General features: G+C 39.8%; 1 protein-coding gene across 2 annotated transcripts in view; it reads left to right on the forward strand.

Moving 5' to 3' along the window:
- The window catches only part of OSTF1 (osteoclast stimulating factor 1), a 49,099-nt gene extending 33,287 nt beyond the window's left edge, over positions 1 to 15,812 (forward strand). For both annotated transcript variants that reach the window (XM_004276377.3, XM_033440256.2), the window contains exons 6-10: positions 1,082 to 1,189; positions 2,311 to 2,360; positions 5,610 to 5,688; positions 8,888 to 8,986; positions 15,242 to 15,812. In XM_004276377.3, coding sequence (XP_004276425.1) covers positions 1,082 to 1,189; positions 2,311 to 2,360; positions 5,610 to 5,688; positions 8,888 to 8,986; positions 15,242 to 15,300 — 395 coding nt within the window. In that variant the 3' untranslated portion in view covers positions 15,301 to 15,812. The remainder of the gene's footprint in view (positions 1 to 1,081; positions 1,190 to 2,310; positions 2,361 to 5,609; positions 5,689 to 8,887; positions 8,987 to 15,241) is intronic.
- The last annotated feature ends 581 nt before the right edge of the window (positions 15,813 to 16,393 follow it).

The following is a 16,393-nucleotide window of genomic DNA, read 5'->3' on the forward strand; positions in this document are numbered from 1 at the left end:
TAGATCAGTGGCTCTCCACAGAGGGTAATTCCTCTCTGCAAACCCTGGGACATTTGGCAGTATCTGGAGGCATTTTTTTGTTTGTTTGTTTGTTTGTTATTTTGCGGAACGCGGGCCTCTCACTGTTGTGGCCTCTCCGGTTGTGGAGCACAGGCTCCGGACGCACAGGCTCAGGGGCCATGGCTTACGGGCCCAGCCGCTCCGCGGCATGTGGGATCTTCCCGGACCGGGGCACGAACCCGTGTACCCTGCTTCGGCAGGCGGACTCTCAACCACTGCGCCACCAGGGAAGTCCTCTGGAGGCATTTTGACTGTCATAACTGGGGGGATGCTGGCACCTTTTGCGTAGAGGCTGGGGATGTTGCTAAACATCGTGCAGTACAGCCCCCATAACAAAGAACCCTCCAGCGCCAGATGTCAGTAGGGCCGCTGTTGAGAAACCCTGCTGTAGATCGTGGGGAATTTTTTATAAGGCCACAGTAAGCTCTCTTTCATTTAATTGTAGATATTTCTGAAATCTGAATGTGCAAAAGGAAATTATTGGTTTAGGATTGTGCATAAGTAGAACTACTAAATTGACATTTAAAAAATTCTTTGTAAACTAGATATTTAGGGCATTAGCCACAGGATATTAAATGAATAGTTATACTTTAACATATAAGAGCAGCAGCTTTGAGTAGGTTATTTAGTTTTTCTTTTCTTATAGGAACTGAAAATGCATTTTAAATATGAATATGAGTAGTATCTGCTTGTTCTTAGGTTTGAAATTTTTTCCCGAAGTTCCAGGATTTCACAAAGGAAAAAAAAGCTTTTTTTACAGAGTAAAAATACCTTAAATGGACCCATTTAGGCAACTCTTCCCATTAACCTACCATTAAAAATTGATGTTAATGCTTTCCATTAATAAACTGGAAGTCAAAATGTACCATAGAGAATGCGTTATGGGGCAGGTTTTAATTTCAGACTTACTGATTAATCCTTTGCAAATGCGAATTTATGCAGGATGAAATTGATTGAAAAGCAAAACGAAAAAAACTAAAACCCTTTTTCATGTGTTTTTATAAATGTAAAATGTTTTCAGGCAACTTGAGTTGGTTGAGAGAGTGTTTGGACAACCGAGTAGGTGTTAATGGCTTGGACAAAGCTGGAAGCACCGCCTTGTACTGGGCTTGTCACGGGGGTCACAAAGGTATTACATTTTGTTTGTTATCATAAATATCTGTGCTACTGAAAATGTGCTTCATCTAGGGGAGCCAGAGTTACACAAATGAAAAAAAAAATTGGTTATTCTTTTTAAATTTTTCAGAATGTCAGCCAAAAGCCCAGTCCCTGGAAGCTCTGTAAAACAGTAGGTAGAATGTGACTGGTCAGCCTCACTACACAGACCTTTTCACTTGAAGGAGTGGAAGCTTCCTTTCCTCTCTCAGACTTGCAAAGGTCTGAGAAAACAGGAAAACAACAGTAATATAAAAACAACCCCCACTGTCTAATCTCACAGAAGAAAGGACCAGAATTGATTCCTCTGACTTAGTTTTTCCCAGGAAGCTTTTTTTTTTTTTTTTTCGGTACGCGGGCCTCTCACTGTTGTGGCCTCTCCCATTGCGGAGCACAGGCTCCGGACGCGCAGGCTCAGCGGCCATGGCTCACAGGCGCAGCCGCTCCGCGGCATGTGGGATCTTCCCAGACCGGGGCACGAACCTGTGTCTCCTGCATCAGCAGGCGGACTCTCAACCACTGCGCCACCAGGGAAGCCCTCCCAGGAAGCTTTTATGATTTACATTCTAAGCTTAAGATTTAGGAAAGAGACAGCATTTGCTTGAGTTGGTGATTCAGTTGATAACTTCCTCTGTTATAATCAATAATAATGACAAATGGAATTTCTAGATGTATTTCAGCCTGGCTGAGAATCTACCACACCCACTCTCTTTCTCCCTCTCTCTACAACACACAGAAAATGATCCCGACAGTAATGAGAAACAAAGAATCCAACAAATTAAATAGCGTGGCCAAAGGAAAATTTAAACACAAATTAGTGGTATGAATATTAAGTGCCCCAGCAAATGTAAAAATATTCCTATCATAGATGTCATGTGAAAATACAAAAGCCAAAATATTAGAAAAAAATTTTCCCTAAGTAATTCTACCTTTTATAGTCTTAGGTCTTCTATTTACATAAATGTTGAAAACTTTGTTATAACGATTTTCTTGATGATTCTTCTAAAAAGAATCCTCTCTTTTAAAATTATTATGCTGCGTCTTGTCAGACTGTTAGTCTCATTCTTCAAAAAATCTTTTCTATTTGAATTTCAGATATAGTGGAAGTGCTATTTACTCAACCAAACATTGAACTGAACCAACAGGTGAGATTGCTTATGCAGAAGCCATTTAACCCACCTACCTTGCTCTCCTGGTACAGCTTATGTGTGTGTAAAATCCTGTCTTGGTGTCTTGGAACTCACCTTTTCCCATTTATTATTTTTCATAAAACTTTTAATCAAAATACAACAAGCACATAGTTAAAAAATTATGATTACATTAAAGTCCAAATTGCGTAAAGCCCCCAATTCCTGCCATACTCCTCCTCGTATATCACGTTCAGCTTTTAGTGCTTTCCTCTTACCTTCATGTTTCTAAGGGATATGCTTGTGGAGCTGTCTCATAATTCATCATCTTCATAAAGTATTTTGCTATCCTGTCTGGTAGGTGAAGGTTTACGCTTGTCAACCGCCCAGCTGTCATCTTCCAGCACCCAGCGCCCGATCTTTCCTCCTCCGGTCCTCCTAATGTATCATACATAGCATAGTTTTTGGTTATATTACTATATAATGCTTATGGTATTATGGCTATTTAAATATCATTCACTGCTTGTGTAACTTTTTTGTTTCTGTATTTATTGACTTTTATTTAGTGCTTTTTTTTTTTTTTGTATTTCACAAAGACCCCTACACTGTTTTATACTCTCTTGATATACTTTTCTAAATTGTATAAGGTAATTGCTTTCTTTCTTTTCTTCCTGGAATCATACTGAAGCCTTCCATCTTCATTCTCTGATCGGAGCAACTTGGTCTCTACTGCCCTTTGCTGTCTTCCTGGGAAACGCTTCACCTCTCTCCTGTGTTGTGTCCTCACTTTTCTGGATCCTCTGTCTTCCATTTGTTGAAGAATACCTTCAAGTAAATTCCTGAGAAAGGGGAGCTTGGGCTTGACTATTTGGCTGATAGAATTCTGGGTTGAAAATGACTTCCCTCAGAATTTTACAGGCATGGCTCCATGGTATTCTAGTTTCCAGGGTTGCTTTTGAGAGGTTTGATGCCTTTTTGAGTCCCATTCTTTGTGTATTAACTGCTTTTTCCCTTTTTTATTTGGCCGTGCTGCAAGGCTTATAGGATCTCGGTTCCCTGACCAGGGATTGAACCCAGGCCCCTGGGCCCTCAGCAGTGAAAGTGCAGAGTCCTAACCACTGGGCGGCCAGGAAATTCCCTGCGTTTTCTCATGATTAGAATTTTACTCTATCCGTGGTATTCCAAACTTTCACAATGATGTGCTTTTAGAATGGGTCTTTGCCTGAAAATGGTAGTGAACTCTTTCAGCCTGGAAAAATATCTTGTATTATTTCTTATATATTTTTATCTGACTGTTTCCTTTGCTCTTTGGTTCTGGAATGCCCATTAGTAGCTATGTGGGACCTCTCAGATTGAGCCTCTAATTTTCTTAGTTTTCCTCAGAGGTTTTCTCATCTTTGTGTTTTATTTTGGTCGCCTTTTTAATTCCCCAGAGCACTGTATTAGATCTCTGTTGCTGTGTGACAAATTGCCACGTATTTAGCAACTTAAAATATACCCATTTACCTTATGCTTTCTGTAGGTGAGAATTCTGGGTGGCATAGCTGGGTTTCCTGCTCAGGGTCTCACAGGTGGGAATCAAGGTATTGGCTGGAGTGGGGTTCTCATGTGGAGCTCGAGTCCTATTCCAAGTTCATTCATGTTGCTGGGAGAATTGTGTTCCTTGCACCTATGGTACTGAGGCCCTCAACTTTTAGAGACCACCCCTCCTGATGGACAGTTCACAACATGGCTGTTTGCTTTCTTCCTCAAGGCCAGCAGGAGATTGTGTTGCGGTGCTATGCCTTTCCTTATAAGGGCCCACCTGACTAGGTCAGGTCCACCCAGGGTAAACATCAACTGATTAGAAAATATGGGCATGATATCCTGTTATATTCACCAGTCTCACCCACTCTCAAGGGGAGGAAATTATACAGGGAGGTGTATCCCAGGGGGCAGGGAGCTTGAGGGCTGTCTTAGAATTCTTTCTACCACAAGCTCCTCCTTTTACTCTTATTTTTACTTTTACATAGCATCTTTTTGTCATTTCCTAACATAATGTCATATTATATCTCTGATATATTAATTATATACATATTTTAAAACATTTTCTGCTATTCACTACACTGTGTCTTTTTCCTCTGAGATCCATTAGCTTTGTTTTGATCTTTCTTTGGATATTGGAGGCTGTCCTCAAATATACAGTACCTTTGTCTGTCCATTCATGTTTTTTTTTTTTTTTTTTTGTGGTACACGGGCCTCTCACTGTTGTGGCCTCCCCTGTTGCGGAGCACAGGCTCCGGACGCGCAGGCCCAGCGGCCATGGCACACGGGCCCAGCCGCTCCGCGGCATGTGGGATCTTCCCGGACCGGGGCACGAACCCGTGTCCCCTGCATCGGCAGGCGGACTCTCAACCACTGCGCCACCAGGGAAGCCCTGTCCATTCATGTTTGAGTGTGACTGAAAGCACTGTGTGCTTGTGGGGCTTATTGACTGGTGGTTTCCTCCGTAGGGTGAAGTGGTGAGGTCCTGGATGTTCTGCTGGCTTATACCCAGATGCCAGTTAAAATATTCCCTTCCTCCCCCGCATTGGGACTGTTCAGCTCTCCCAGAAAAGTATTCTCCAGCCTCCTCCCTGGGCGTAGATGCTAGACTGTACACACTGGGGCACTGGGGTAGGTAAAGGCAGCTGGGAGAGGGGTCTTACTGCTCACTTTGCAGGTTTTTCAGCTAGCCCCCTGCTTTTAGTTCCTAGCCTAATTGCCACCTTCTCTTGTGCCTGCAAGTTCCATGAGCTTGGAAGCTATCTGGTTAATTTCTCAACAGGGTAATTCTACCATGTGTACTGGGTCATCTGGCAGCAGGGAGAAAGGAAGGTGATCTGGGGTTCTGGGGTTCTAATTACTCCTGAGAAACACTTTCACCCAGTACTCTTGGTTTCACTCCCATGCCTCATTCCTGCTCCCGTGTCTCCAGGCATCTCCAGTTCCTAATTCATGCTGGTTTCTGCGGAGACAAATCTGCTTGTTTCCTCCTGGCGTCTCCCTCTGCAGGCATCTGCACTTCCACTTGTGCACTTCCACTTCTCCTCTTCCATCCCATTCCCTTTCCCCAAATGACTCACCTCTCATCTTTTGAGTCTCCTTTCCCTCTTTGGAATTTTATATGATTTTATAACTTCGTTCTCATTTTAGATTTACTTAGGTTAGAGTAAACCTAAATTCATGCACGGTTTCAATCCACACTCTCTTTTTAAAATGCTGCTTTCTCTTGTTATATCACCATAGAACAAGTTGGGAGACACAGCTTTGCATGCTGCTGCCTGGAAGGGTTATGCAGATATTGTCCAGTTGCTTCTGGCAAAAGGTAAAGTGTGCTTAGTTTTTCTGGTCTTTGCTTACCCTGAAAAATAGGCTACGTCCACTTTTACCACTTGAAATAGTAGGGAAAACAATAGGATTCTTATTTTAAAACTGGAATTGTGGTCTCTACTCTGCATCACGGAGTTGTTATCATAAGATAAAATTGAGGTGATTTGTGTAAGCTTTTAATTTTAACTCAAAAGCTTGGTAAGCTTTAAAATCACATATATTACCCTCAGTAAGAGTTTATTGTACATTTCTGCAGGATTAAAGGGCCTCAGAAAGAAGGTGTGTGTGTGTGTGTGTGTGTGTGTGTGTGCGTGCGCACACATGTGCATGCACACATACAGAGGAGATCTCTCTAAGAAAGCTGTATGGGTGAAGTTGCTGAGGCCCCTGTTCTCACAGGAAAGCTTGATAGATAAGAAGGAATGCTGTGGCTGCGATGTCCTGCTTTGAGCTGAGCAGATGCTAGATGTACAGAAAACAAGAAGATACGTTGATTCCCTGTTTTTACACAAGTCAGAAGCAGCAGTGAAATTATGGACTCACCATCCATTCATCTGTTTGTCCCACAAATATTAGTTAACCCTTATAGAAGGCCAGGGATATCACCCCGTACTGCACCCTGGTCTAGAAGGCTGTAATATAGGATGCTTGAATCCCCAGCCTACATGTCACATGGATGCAGTATCATTAGGGATCCTTGGAGCAATGTTGTGGGTTATATGAGAGGAAATGTTTTTGATTTAAAGGATGTTGATGATGTAAACTCCAGGTGCAAAAGATCAGACACCTTGAGGACCACTGTAGTGCCCCCCAGAGGTATGCCAACATCTGCACTGTCTGCTATGGCAGCCACTAACCACACGTGCTACTGAGCCCTTGAAAGGAGGCTAGTCTGAATTGAGATGTGCTGTAAGTGTAAGATGAATACCAGATTTTGAATACTTAGTAGAAACAAAAAGAGTGAAGTAGCACAGTAATTTTCATATTGGTTACATGATGAAGTGATAACACTTTGGATATACTGGGTGAAATGAAATATATTCTTAAAATGAATTTCACATTTTGAAAACGTAGCCACTAGAAAAATTTAAATTACGTCTATGGCTCACATAATTTTCTTCTGGGCAGCGCTGGTTGAGAGGGACACAGGAAATGGTTGAGTTTCTTCTCTAGCATCCTGTCTCTGAACATTTCCCATCCTGACAGAAATCATGTATGTGAGTTCTCAAGTGTAAAGTAAGGTATGATCAGTCACAGAACTATGAACCTGCAGGATGTTTGACCTGTAGTACAGCGAGAGAATGAGGTTTTCCCTATAACCCCAGCTGTGGATATCTAAATCTGTTCATGAGAGATTTTCACACATGGTCACCGTATTCCTAATTAAACATACTATTCTTTTCTTGACAGTATTTTTGTGCCTTTGAGTTTTAGGACATTTATATTTTGTTTACTGACGAGGATGTGGTTGTAGAGAAAATGGCACTCTCAAACACTGTGGCAGAGAGTGTAAATTGGTAAGCCTTCTTGGCAGGCAGTCTAACAGTAGCTAGCAGAATGAAAACATACATATCCTTACATTTCAGCACCACTTCTAGGAAACCATCCTTCAGAAATGCATATAAACAAAGATGTTGTTCAAGGAGGTTCACGGCAGCATTGTTTGTGATAATGAAAATTAGGAAAAGCCTAAACACCCCTCAATAGAGGAGTGGTTAAATAAATTTTGGAATACCCACAAAATGGAATAATTATAAATATTTAAATAGATTGGGTTATAAGTATGTGTACTACTAAGGAATGAGTACGATAATATATTATTAAGTTAAAAAAATCAAAACTGGTGGTTACCAGGGAGGAGAGGGAGGGAAAGGGGTAAGATAGGGGTAGGGGATTAAGAGGTACAAACTACTGTGTATAAAGTAAATAAGCTACAAGGATACATGGTACAACACAGGGAATATAGCCAATATTTTGTGACAATTATAAATGAAATATAACCTTTAAAAATTGTGAACCCCTATGTTATATACCTGAAACTTATAAATATTGTACATCAACTAAAAAAAAGGAAAATATCATTGGCAAAAAAAAAATCAAATTACAGACTAATACATGGAGTATGATTTTGTGTATATGTCCACATATGTCTGTGAATGCATTCTTGCACATAAGGGAGATGGGAACTGATGCCCACTTGTTGGGAATGGTCACCTCTGGGGAAGGTAGAAGATGGGGAAGGAAGGGGTTAGTTGCAGGCTGAAATGAGACATAAGCTTTTGTTCAGCATACATCTGTATTTTTGTATCTTTGACAATGAGAAAGATTTATGAATTCTGATGTAATTTATCACATAATAAAGACAAGGAAAAAAGGGAGTAGAAGATGGGCTGTGGGAACAATGGATTGCCTCTAGATTTTAGTGTTACTAATTCTGCTAATAAGCATGAGAGTATACTTAAGATAAATATTAATCTCCTCAAGCTCAACTTACATGGTCTTTTCTAAAGACCTTCTTGAAAAGAAGAGGCAAAGGGTGTATTGAATTTAATCTCCAAAAACTCGTGCCAAGGCACGTTGAGTCTAACTGATTTACTGTCCACAGGGACAGTCAACTCCTCACTGAAAAGTTCACATGCAATTCTATAGGGACTCGAAAGGAAGGCTATATTTTAATTGTGTATAATTATTACAGGTGCAGCAATAAGCTCCCTGATTAAAGCTGCCAAATATGTTATTACTGTTTTGAGAAAGTTTTACTGTTTGGAAAGAGCCTAGTTCGGGGCCAGAATGGTTCTCTAGTTAGTTCTGCCAAAAGTGATTCGTTTTGATGGAAAGAGGATTGGCTGCTATATAATTAACACTACTGTTTGTTATATAAGAAAGTTGTTAAGAGAGTAAATCCTAAGAGTTCTCATTACAAGGAAAAAAAAATTTTATATTCTTTTAATTTTGTATCTATATGGGATGATGGATGTTTACTAAACTTACTGTGATAATCATTTCATGATGTTCGTAAGTCAAATCATTATCTGTACACCTTAAACTTATACGGTGTTGTGTGTCAATTATATCTCAATATAACTGGAAGAAAGAAAAGAAAAAGAGAAAAAAGAAACTAAAAAAAAAAAAAAGGTTTGGCTGCTACTATAGAGTCTTCAAAACACCTAATTTACTTTCTTGTGTTGGGGAAGGTGCTAGAACAGACTTAAGAAACAATGAGAAGAAGCTGGCCCTGGACATGGCTACTAATGCTGCCTGTGCATCTCTCCTGAAAAAGAAACAGGGAACAGGTACTTGATTTTACTCCTTCTTCCTCCTGATGCCATCATGACTAAGAGTTATCGATTTAATATTAGGGAAGATTTTTTCTTGGTAAATTCTTCAGGTGATTCTGAAGTTAGATTTTACATCCTTGGTCTGAATCAGAACTTCAACATGGAAGAATACCTTTATGCAAACAAATTTGAAGAGACATCGATTTTTTGCTATGATTAGTATGTTTCTTTTATTCCTTGCAATCAAGTTCTAATTACTTTGCTTTCCATTACAGTCCTTATCAGAGAACCATTGTTTCCATATTCTCATTTCAGATTTGTTTTTATGAGTGGTTATCACTAAATATTTTTTAATTATGCATTCAAGAGCTTTATGATTATATTTTGTTTCTATTTTAAATGAGGGTATCAAAATTATTTGTAATCAAAATTTTGTAATCAGAATTATTCTAGACTTTGTAAATGTATCGGTATCTCTTCACAGTTCTATGCGTGGTTTTTTAAAGATAAGAGTGTATATTCTTTTTTTAAAAATTAATTTATTTTTGGCTGTGTTGGGTCTTTGTTGCTGCGCACAAGCTTTCTCTAGTTGCGGCGAGTGGGGGCTGCTTTTCGTTGCGGTGCACGGGCTTCTCATTGCGGTGGCTTCTCTTGTTGTGGAGCACGGGCTCTAGATGCGTGGGCTTCAGTAGTTGTGGTACACAGGCTCAGTAGCTGGTGGCTCGCGGGCTGTAGAGCGCAGGCTCAGTAGTTGTGGCGCACGGGCTTCGTCGCTCCGCGGCATGTGGGATCTTCCCAGACCGGGGATCGAACCCGTGTCCCCTGCATTGGCAGGTGGATTCTTAACCACTGCGCCACCAGGGAAGTCTGAAGATAGAGTGTATATTCTTAAAGATAATATCTATTGATGTAGGAGAAGAGGTTTGAAAAGTTCACATGCAATTCTATAAAAATGAAGAGTTTGTGTGGTGGTTTTGAAAAGGTGTTAAAGGAAATAGAGGTGTTAAACACATTTGCACTGTTCGTGATTACTATTCAGAGATTGGCTGTTGATTAGACTTCTCAGTATATAGCCTGCTGAATGTGCTCCCCTAGATTCATTCTAACATGGTGATTCCAGAAAGGAGTACTGGGAGTGGCGGGGTGTGAACTCTGCCACCTCTCCTCTGCCACCTCTCCTCTGTCCCTCTTTCATTTATCATCAGTCTCCTGGCCCATGAGAAACCCAGAGAGGTAGAAAAAAAGAAAGGTGGAAGATGCTTGGTTGGAGGGAACATTTGATCTCTTTTTTCTCACTTCTCAAGCCTTATTCTACTTAATTATCTCCTGTTTGGCACTTTAATTCCACTTTGAAGTATAAGCCTGTAATGGATACATTTTTACTGCCGTTTTCTAGAAAGGAACTAGTATAATGGAGGATTCACCTTTTGCAAGTCTTTGCATTGCTACTCATCATTCTGGACTCTTTTAGTATCGCTTTAGAGTCTGAAGTTTAGACTGGTTCATGTTGGTGGAGAATCACCAAGACACCTTTTTAGAAATTTCCATTATAGAGGCTAAGTGCATGTGTTTTCATTTTATCCTTAGGGTATTATTATTTTCAGAGTTCTCCAACTTGGGTAATGAGATGCTCATTTCTGTTTCTATCATTTGAATCAAATTCCCATTAATGTTTGAACCCTTGGAAAACTTATTTCTCCCTCAGGTATCCCTTGATTTATGAGAAGAGTCAATATTATGCTGTCCCATATTCCATTTCTAGCATAAGCAGCAAAGTATATCAGTCCCCTGGTTTCCTGCTTTAGTCAATTAAAGAAAGCAAACAGCCCCCCTCTCTTTGTGGCTTACCAAGGGAACTTCCCAGAATCATCTTCCTTACCTATCATCAAATTCCCATCATAATTCTCACAAATCCATTGTTCCGTTTGTCCCTTATTTCAGATAAGTGTTTGTTCCAGATTCTTATTTAACCTCAGTTCAGGTATAATGTAAACTATTAAGCAGTTAGGGACTTCTTAATTATTTAAGCCATGAATGTTTGCTGGCAGAGCAAGTCTTTCTTTAAAGTAATTACTCATGCATAGATGCGTATAGGTTCTACCAAATGAGTGAGAAAGTGTTTACCAGCTGAGTGGTGCTCCCTAGCTACGTTTTCACTGAGAAGCCGTATTTGCAGCCATGTGGGAGAAACAGTTTTACTTGAGGTGGACCTCTCACGCCCTGCGGCCTTGGTTGGGTCAGGAAGAAGGACTATGACCTAATTTCCTTTCTCTGCCACTGACTTCCTGCCACTATATGGGCACCTCCAAAACATCCTGACGGAGGAGTAAGGTTTCTTATGAGCTAACGGTTATCAGAGTCTCATGCGCACTATGAGTTTGATGGTGACAGACAATGAAAATATCACACCTGCCCAGACCCCAGAGAGCTACACCTAGAAGCCTCCACATGAACAACTGGAGCTGGAAGAGGCAGGTGGCAAACTTTTCTCTTTTTCTCCTCATTTTTCTGTAGTCTTTGTAGAAAAGGGCAGGGATGTTGGTGTTCTGTTTCTCTGTTTACTCCAAGTTTCTTTAGTTTACCTTCCTAAATTTGTGCTCTACTGATTTCAGTAATGAGGTAATTAATCTTGGGGCCTGGCACACAGAGCCAAGAAATGAATCTTTGTATTTCATTTTTCATGTTACCTTTTCCTCTGTTTTCTTTTTCTTCATTTGCCCAATTATCCAGTTTAAAAAATTTTAATTTGTATTTTGATCCTCGTTGGAATGAGAGTTTGAATATTTGGCCATATAGCAAATTGCCAGCATGAGCTCTAAGCCAGAGGAGGTATATTCTGACATCGTGGTCCACTTTTAAAAGCACATCTTGAGGGCTTCCCTGGTGGCGCAGTGGTTGAGGGTCCGCCTGCCGATGCAGGGGACGTGGGTTCGTGCCCCGGTTTGGGAAGATCCCACATGCCGCGGAGCGGCTGGGCCCGTGAGCCATGGCCGCTGAGCCTGCGCGTCCGGAGCCTGTGCTCTGCAGCCGGAGAGGCCACAACAGTGAGAGGCCCGCGTACAGCAAAACAAACAAACAAACAAACAACAACAACAAAAAAAACAAAAAAACCCACCACATCTTGAATTTCTTATAAGGACAAAATAATTTACATGTTACAGTTACCATGAAGGGTAACTTTAGGATATAGGGTGGGGTCAAGGCATACTTGAGGATTGAACCTTTCAGTTCTTTTTCCAATTTTTAAAAACTAGGGTATAATTTACATTAAGTAAAGTACATAAATCTTAAGTGTACATCTTGATGATTTTTTTTTTACTGTGCTTACACTTTTTTTTAAATTCATTAACCTGATTTAATCCACAATGAAATTAACCTTTTTTTTTTTTTTTTTTTCCCGGCCGTGCCACACGGCATGCAGGATCTTAGTTCCCCAACCAGGGATTGAACCTGGGCCCCCTGCAGTGGAAGTGCAGGGTCCTAACCACTAGACCGCCAGGGGATTCCCACTGTGCTTAAACTTATTAACCATAACCCAGATGATAGAGGACATTTCCCACACAACAGAAGCCTCCCTCAGAATCCTCTCCTCTCACCATAGTTTTGCCTGTTTTCAAACTTGATATAAATGGAATCAAACAGTGTGTGCTTTTTGGTGTCTAACTTCTTTCATGTAACACGTCTATGAGATTTTACATGTTATTGTGTTTATCCCTCCACCGTTTGTTTATTTATTTGTTTGTTTGTCTATCTAAGTTCTGGTGCTTTGGAACATGTAAATCCAGGGCAGTGAGAATGAGAAAAAATATGGAAGTGAGGTAGGGGAGGCTGAGAAGCACTGCTAGGGGATACATTACCATGATAGTCATGCCCCAAGACGGGCTATGAAGATACCGCTCATTATCAGCACTTGGCCATATGAGAAGTTTCCAGAGAAACTGTGCCTCAGAGCAGTCCACAGAAGGAAGGAAGGAGAAGTTTATTTGCCTGGCTCTCACTTTCTATTTGGTCAGAATTTGCACCGTGGCCAGTCATCTTCCTCTCGCTTAAAGCAAAGTGCCAAAGTAACCATTGAAGGACAAGGAATATCTCCAATATTGAAAAACACAGGTTTGTAGTAGCGAAGTAGAAAGGGGAAGAGCTTTGCTATTTGTCTTTTTGTCTTTAGCTTAAAAGGCTACTTTTACCAAGTTCATGGCCAGTCCTGAATTTTGTGGGTGTGTATGGAACAGAACAAAATACCTTCCTCCCAGGTCTCCAGAACTCCTCTTAAGGAGAATGGAGAAGAGTACAGTCAAGCCGGAGACTTCTAATAGTTTGGAAGCTGAAGTCGTTGAAGGCCACCTCTGTTCTGCGTAAAGCCACTTGTTCTTTTACCTTTCTTTCTCTCTTGTATAAGATAAATCGGTTTCTATATCCCTGCCCTCTCCCCTGCCCCTTCCTTTTTTTTTCAATAATCATTTTTCTAAACCTATGAAGACTTAAAAAAAACTACAGTATCATCAAACGTCTTGTGATGGTCTAAATTTACCATTTTCTCTTACATGTTTTTTATTCTTTGCTTATTTATTTATGTTTTTTTAAGTAGGGTCCAAACTGATAGCTATGTCTCGTTTCTTTGTTTTTCAATTAATGTTTCCTTTCCCTCTCCTTTTCCTCTTTGTTTAGCCTTGCAGTTTATTTGTTAAAGAAACTGGACCAATTTCCCTGAATTTCCCAGTGTAGACATTGCATGCATGCATTCCCATGGTGTTGTCATGCTCCTCTGTCCTCTGTATTTTTGTCAATTGGTGTTACAGCTAGAGGTTTGATTAGATTTGGATTCTATCTATCATCTATCTATCTACCTGTCTATCTATCTATCTATCTATCTATCTTAGGGATAGAGGGAAGAATACTTCATAAAGAAAATTGTGTTCTTCTATCAGAGGCGCATAGTATCTGTTTGTCACTTGTCCTGCAATGTTAGCATCCATAGATGATCATTGTCTAGATTCATTATTTCACTAATGGTTGCAAAATGGTGATATTCTAATTTTGTCACTCCTTTCTTGGTTATTAGTTGGAACATTCTATGAAGAAAAATTTCCCCTTATCAACTCTTTGGTTACTCGAGCAATAATTTGTATATCAGGGGCAGAATAAAGCCTTGATTTTTATTTACCTTTTAAGAGTTTTCAAAATAACCTGCTGGTTCCCTGTTATTTTTTGAAGGGGGCCAATGAATTCTCTTTGGTGTGTGTTGAAATATTTGCTGTGTTTTAATCCAGCATAGTTTCCTTACTGGTAGCCTATCTTTGGCTAGTGGAGGCCTCTTCTGGTTGGATCCTGAGCCCTTTTAAAATGATGCTGTCTTTGCTAGGATCCTTGTTTTATGGCATAACAAGAGGTTTCAGGTCTCTCTTTTACAGTTTCTTCCCCAGACTTGGAATCAGTCATATCTCCAATAAGCATGGGCTTATAGTATTTGGAGACCATGTTCGGGGTGCTATATAAAACATACATTTATTGAGTTCTAACAATGTGCTTGCATTTCAGTTTTCCCCTTAAAACTATACCTCGTGTAACCTGTTGCTATAGGAATTTGACTAGACAGTTTGAATCTGACTGGACAGGTGAACAGTTAAAGATCAGATGTCTTCTTTTTGAACTCTGTTTAAGGTTGACTTAACATTTGATGGGGTTCAGCTCTTTCTATTTTAAAACTTTTATTTTTCAATTCAGTTTCTTTTGCTTCTGAGTATACTTTATCAATGTTTTCTAAAATGAAACTGAAGCTTTTGTGTTTTCATTCTCTTTCTTTTTCTTTTCCTTTTCCCCCCCTCATTAGTTATCTTTCTACCCAGTGACCTTGCCCTCAGGTAAGGCCACAGGTTGTCGACTGACTGAAGCCACCTGTGCACTTGTCATTGGGAAAGGAGGTTGGATGCACAGTTGTCAGGGTGGACGAGCTTCTGGTGTGTTCCACATTGGTCATGGTGCATGTGGCTGTCGTATTTTAAGATAGACTAATGGTACCTCAGCACCATGTGCTTTACTTTTCTGCATGTCTAGGTAACATGCAGACAAATGTATTTGTCAGCCTCTGTGGCAACAGAAACTAATCAGTTAGACTGGAAAGCAAAAGTAGAAAAATATCCTTGGAGAAAATACAACCCGTAGGTCTGAGGGAAGATTACAGTGTTTTGAATTGTCAGGAGCTTTGAAAGTGAAAACAAAATCTGAGCCATTTGTAATTTCTCTGTTTTGCTTTTCCCCCATTCCTTTTAGATGCAGTCCGAACATTAAGCAATGCCGAGGACTATCTTGATGATGAAGACTCAGATTAATTCCTTTCCAGAGCTTTGAGATCTAAAACTTGTGTTGCTTTTGCCATTTCAAAACCTTGTCTTTGCCAGAAGAGTGTTGGTAACTGTAAAAAAAGAAAAAAAAAGTCTATATGAACGAGGCAGTATTGCACTGTTTGAATAAAACATGTAAATGAATAGGTCTCACCTTCAGTTTGCCAATAAGTGACTGGATATTTTGCTGTATAAAGTACATTTTTGTTCACCAGAGTAGAACAAGAAGAGATTATTTATCAAGCTTAAAAGAATTTTACGAAATTTTTTCTTTAAAAAAATCGGGATTTTTTTTTTTTAAGTTCTTTACCTCAAGGATTGAGATATTTTGAATGGATTTTTCAAGGGGGGAATGCTTATTATAATAATAAACTGAAAGACTTAATAGAAAATCGTCAGCTATTCTGACAAAAATAAACATTTTAAGAGACTTTATTTCCTTTGTTTTGTGGTATCACTCTTTGCTGGTAAATAAATAAAGCTTTTTATATTTATATTTAGGTAAAGACTGATTTGATTTTTTAAATAACATTTTGTATTATTAGCACAGAAGAATCATAGTAGCCAAATTTTCTTTCTTTTTTTTTTTTCTGGATACAGTGTATTTTATTGATGGTACATGACAAAGTAGGGCTCCCTAAGCCCCTCCCCTTCTTTAGGGGGTCTGGGATGGAAATCGTGTGGAGGTCGGGAGATTCTCAGTGTCTTGGGGGATCCAGTTGGCATAGTAGCCAAACTTCTGTTCAGCCTTCTATATCTGCTCTGATTAAAGTGAAGACAACAGTCATTGAGGAGATACATTTCTAATAAAATATATAAACTTTAATAATTAGGAGACTTTCAATTTTCTCTCCAATGTTGGCCTTACTATGAAGAAACCCAGCAACTCATTAAAGTTTGCTTAAGGTTTAGAAGATTAAAAAATTGATTTCCTTATTATGGAAGCTGCTATAATTTTTCATAATGGAGTAGCGTTCAGTTTTTCACTTTGGTGACAATTATTTTCTCTAAACATGGCTCTACCTTGTAATGATCTGGATTCTTTTGCTAAAACATCAGTTTAACACTGCAGGGAGCCTTC

The sequence above is a fragment of the Orcinus orca genome, chromosome 6, assembly GCF_937001465.1.
Source record: "Orcinus orca chromosome 6, mOrcOrc1.1, whole genome shotgun sequence".
Lineage (NCBI taxonomy): Eukaryota > Metazoa > Chordata > Mammalia > Artiodactyla > Delphinidae > Orcinus > Orcinus orca.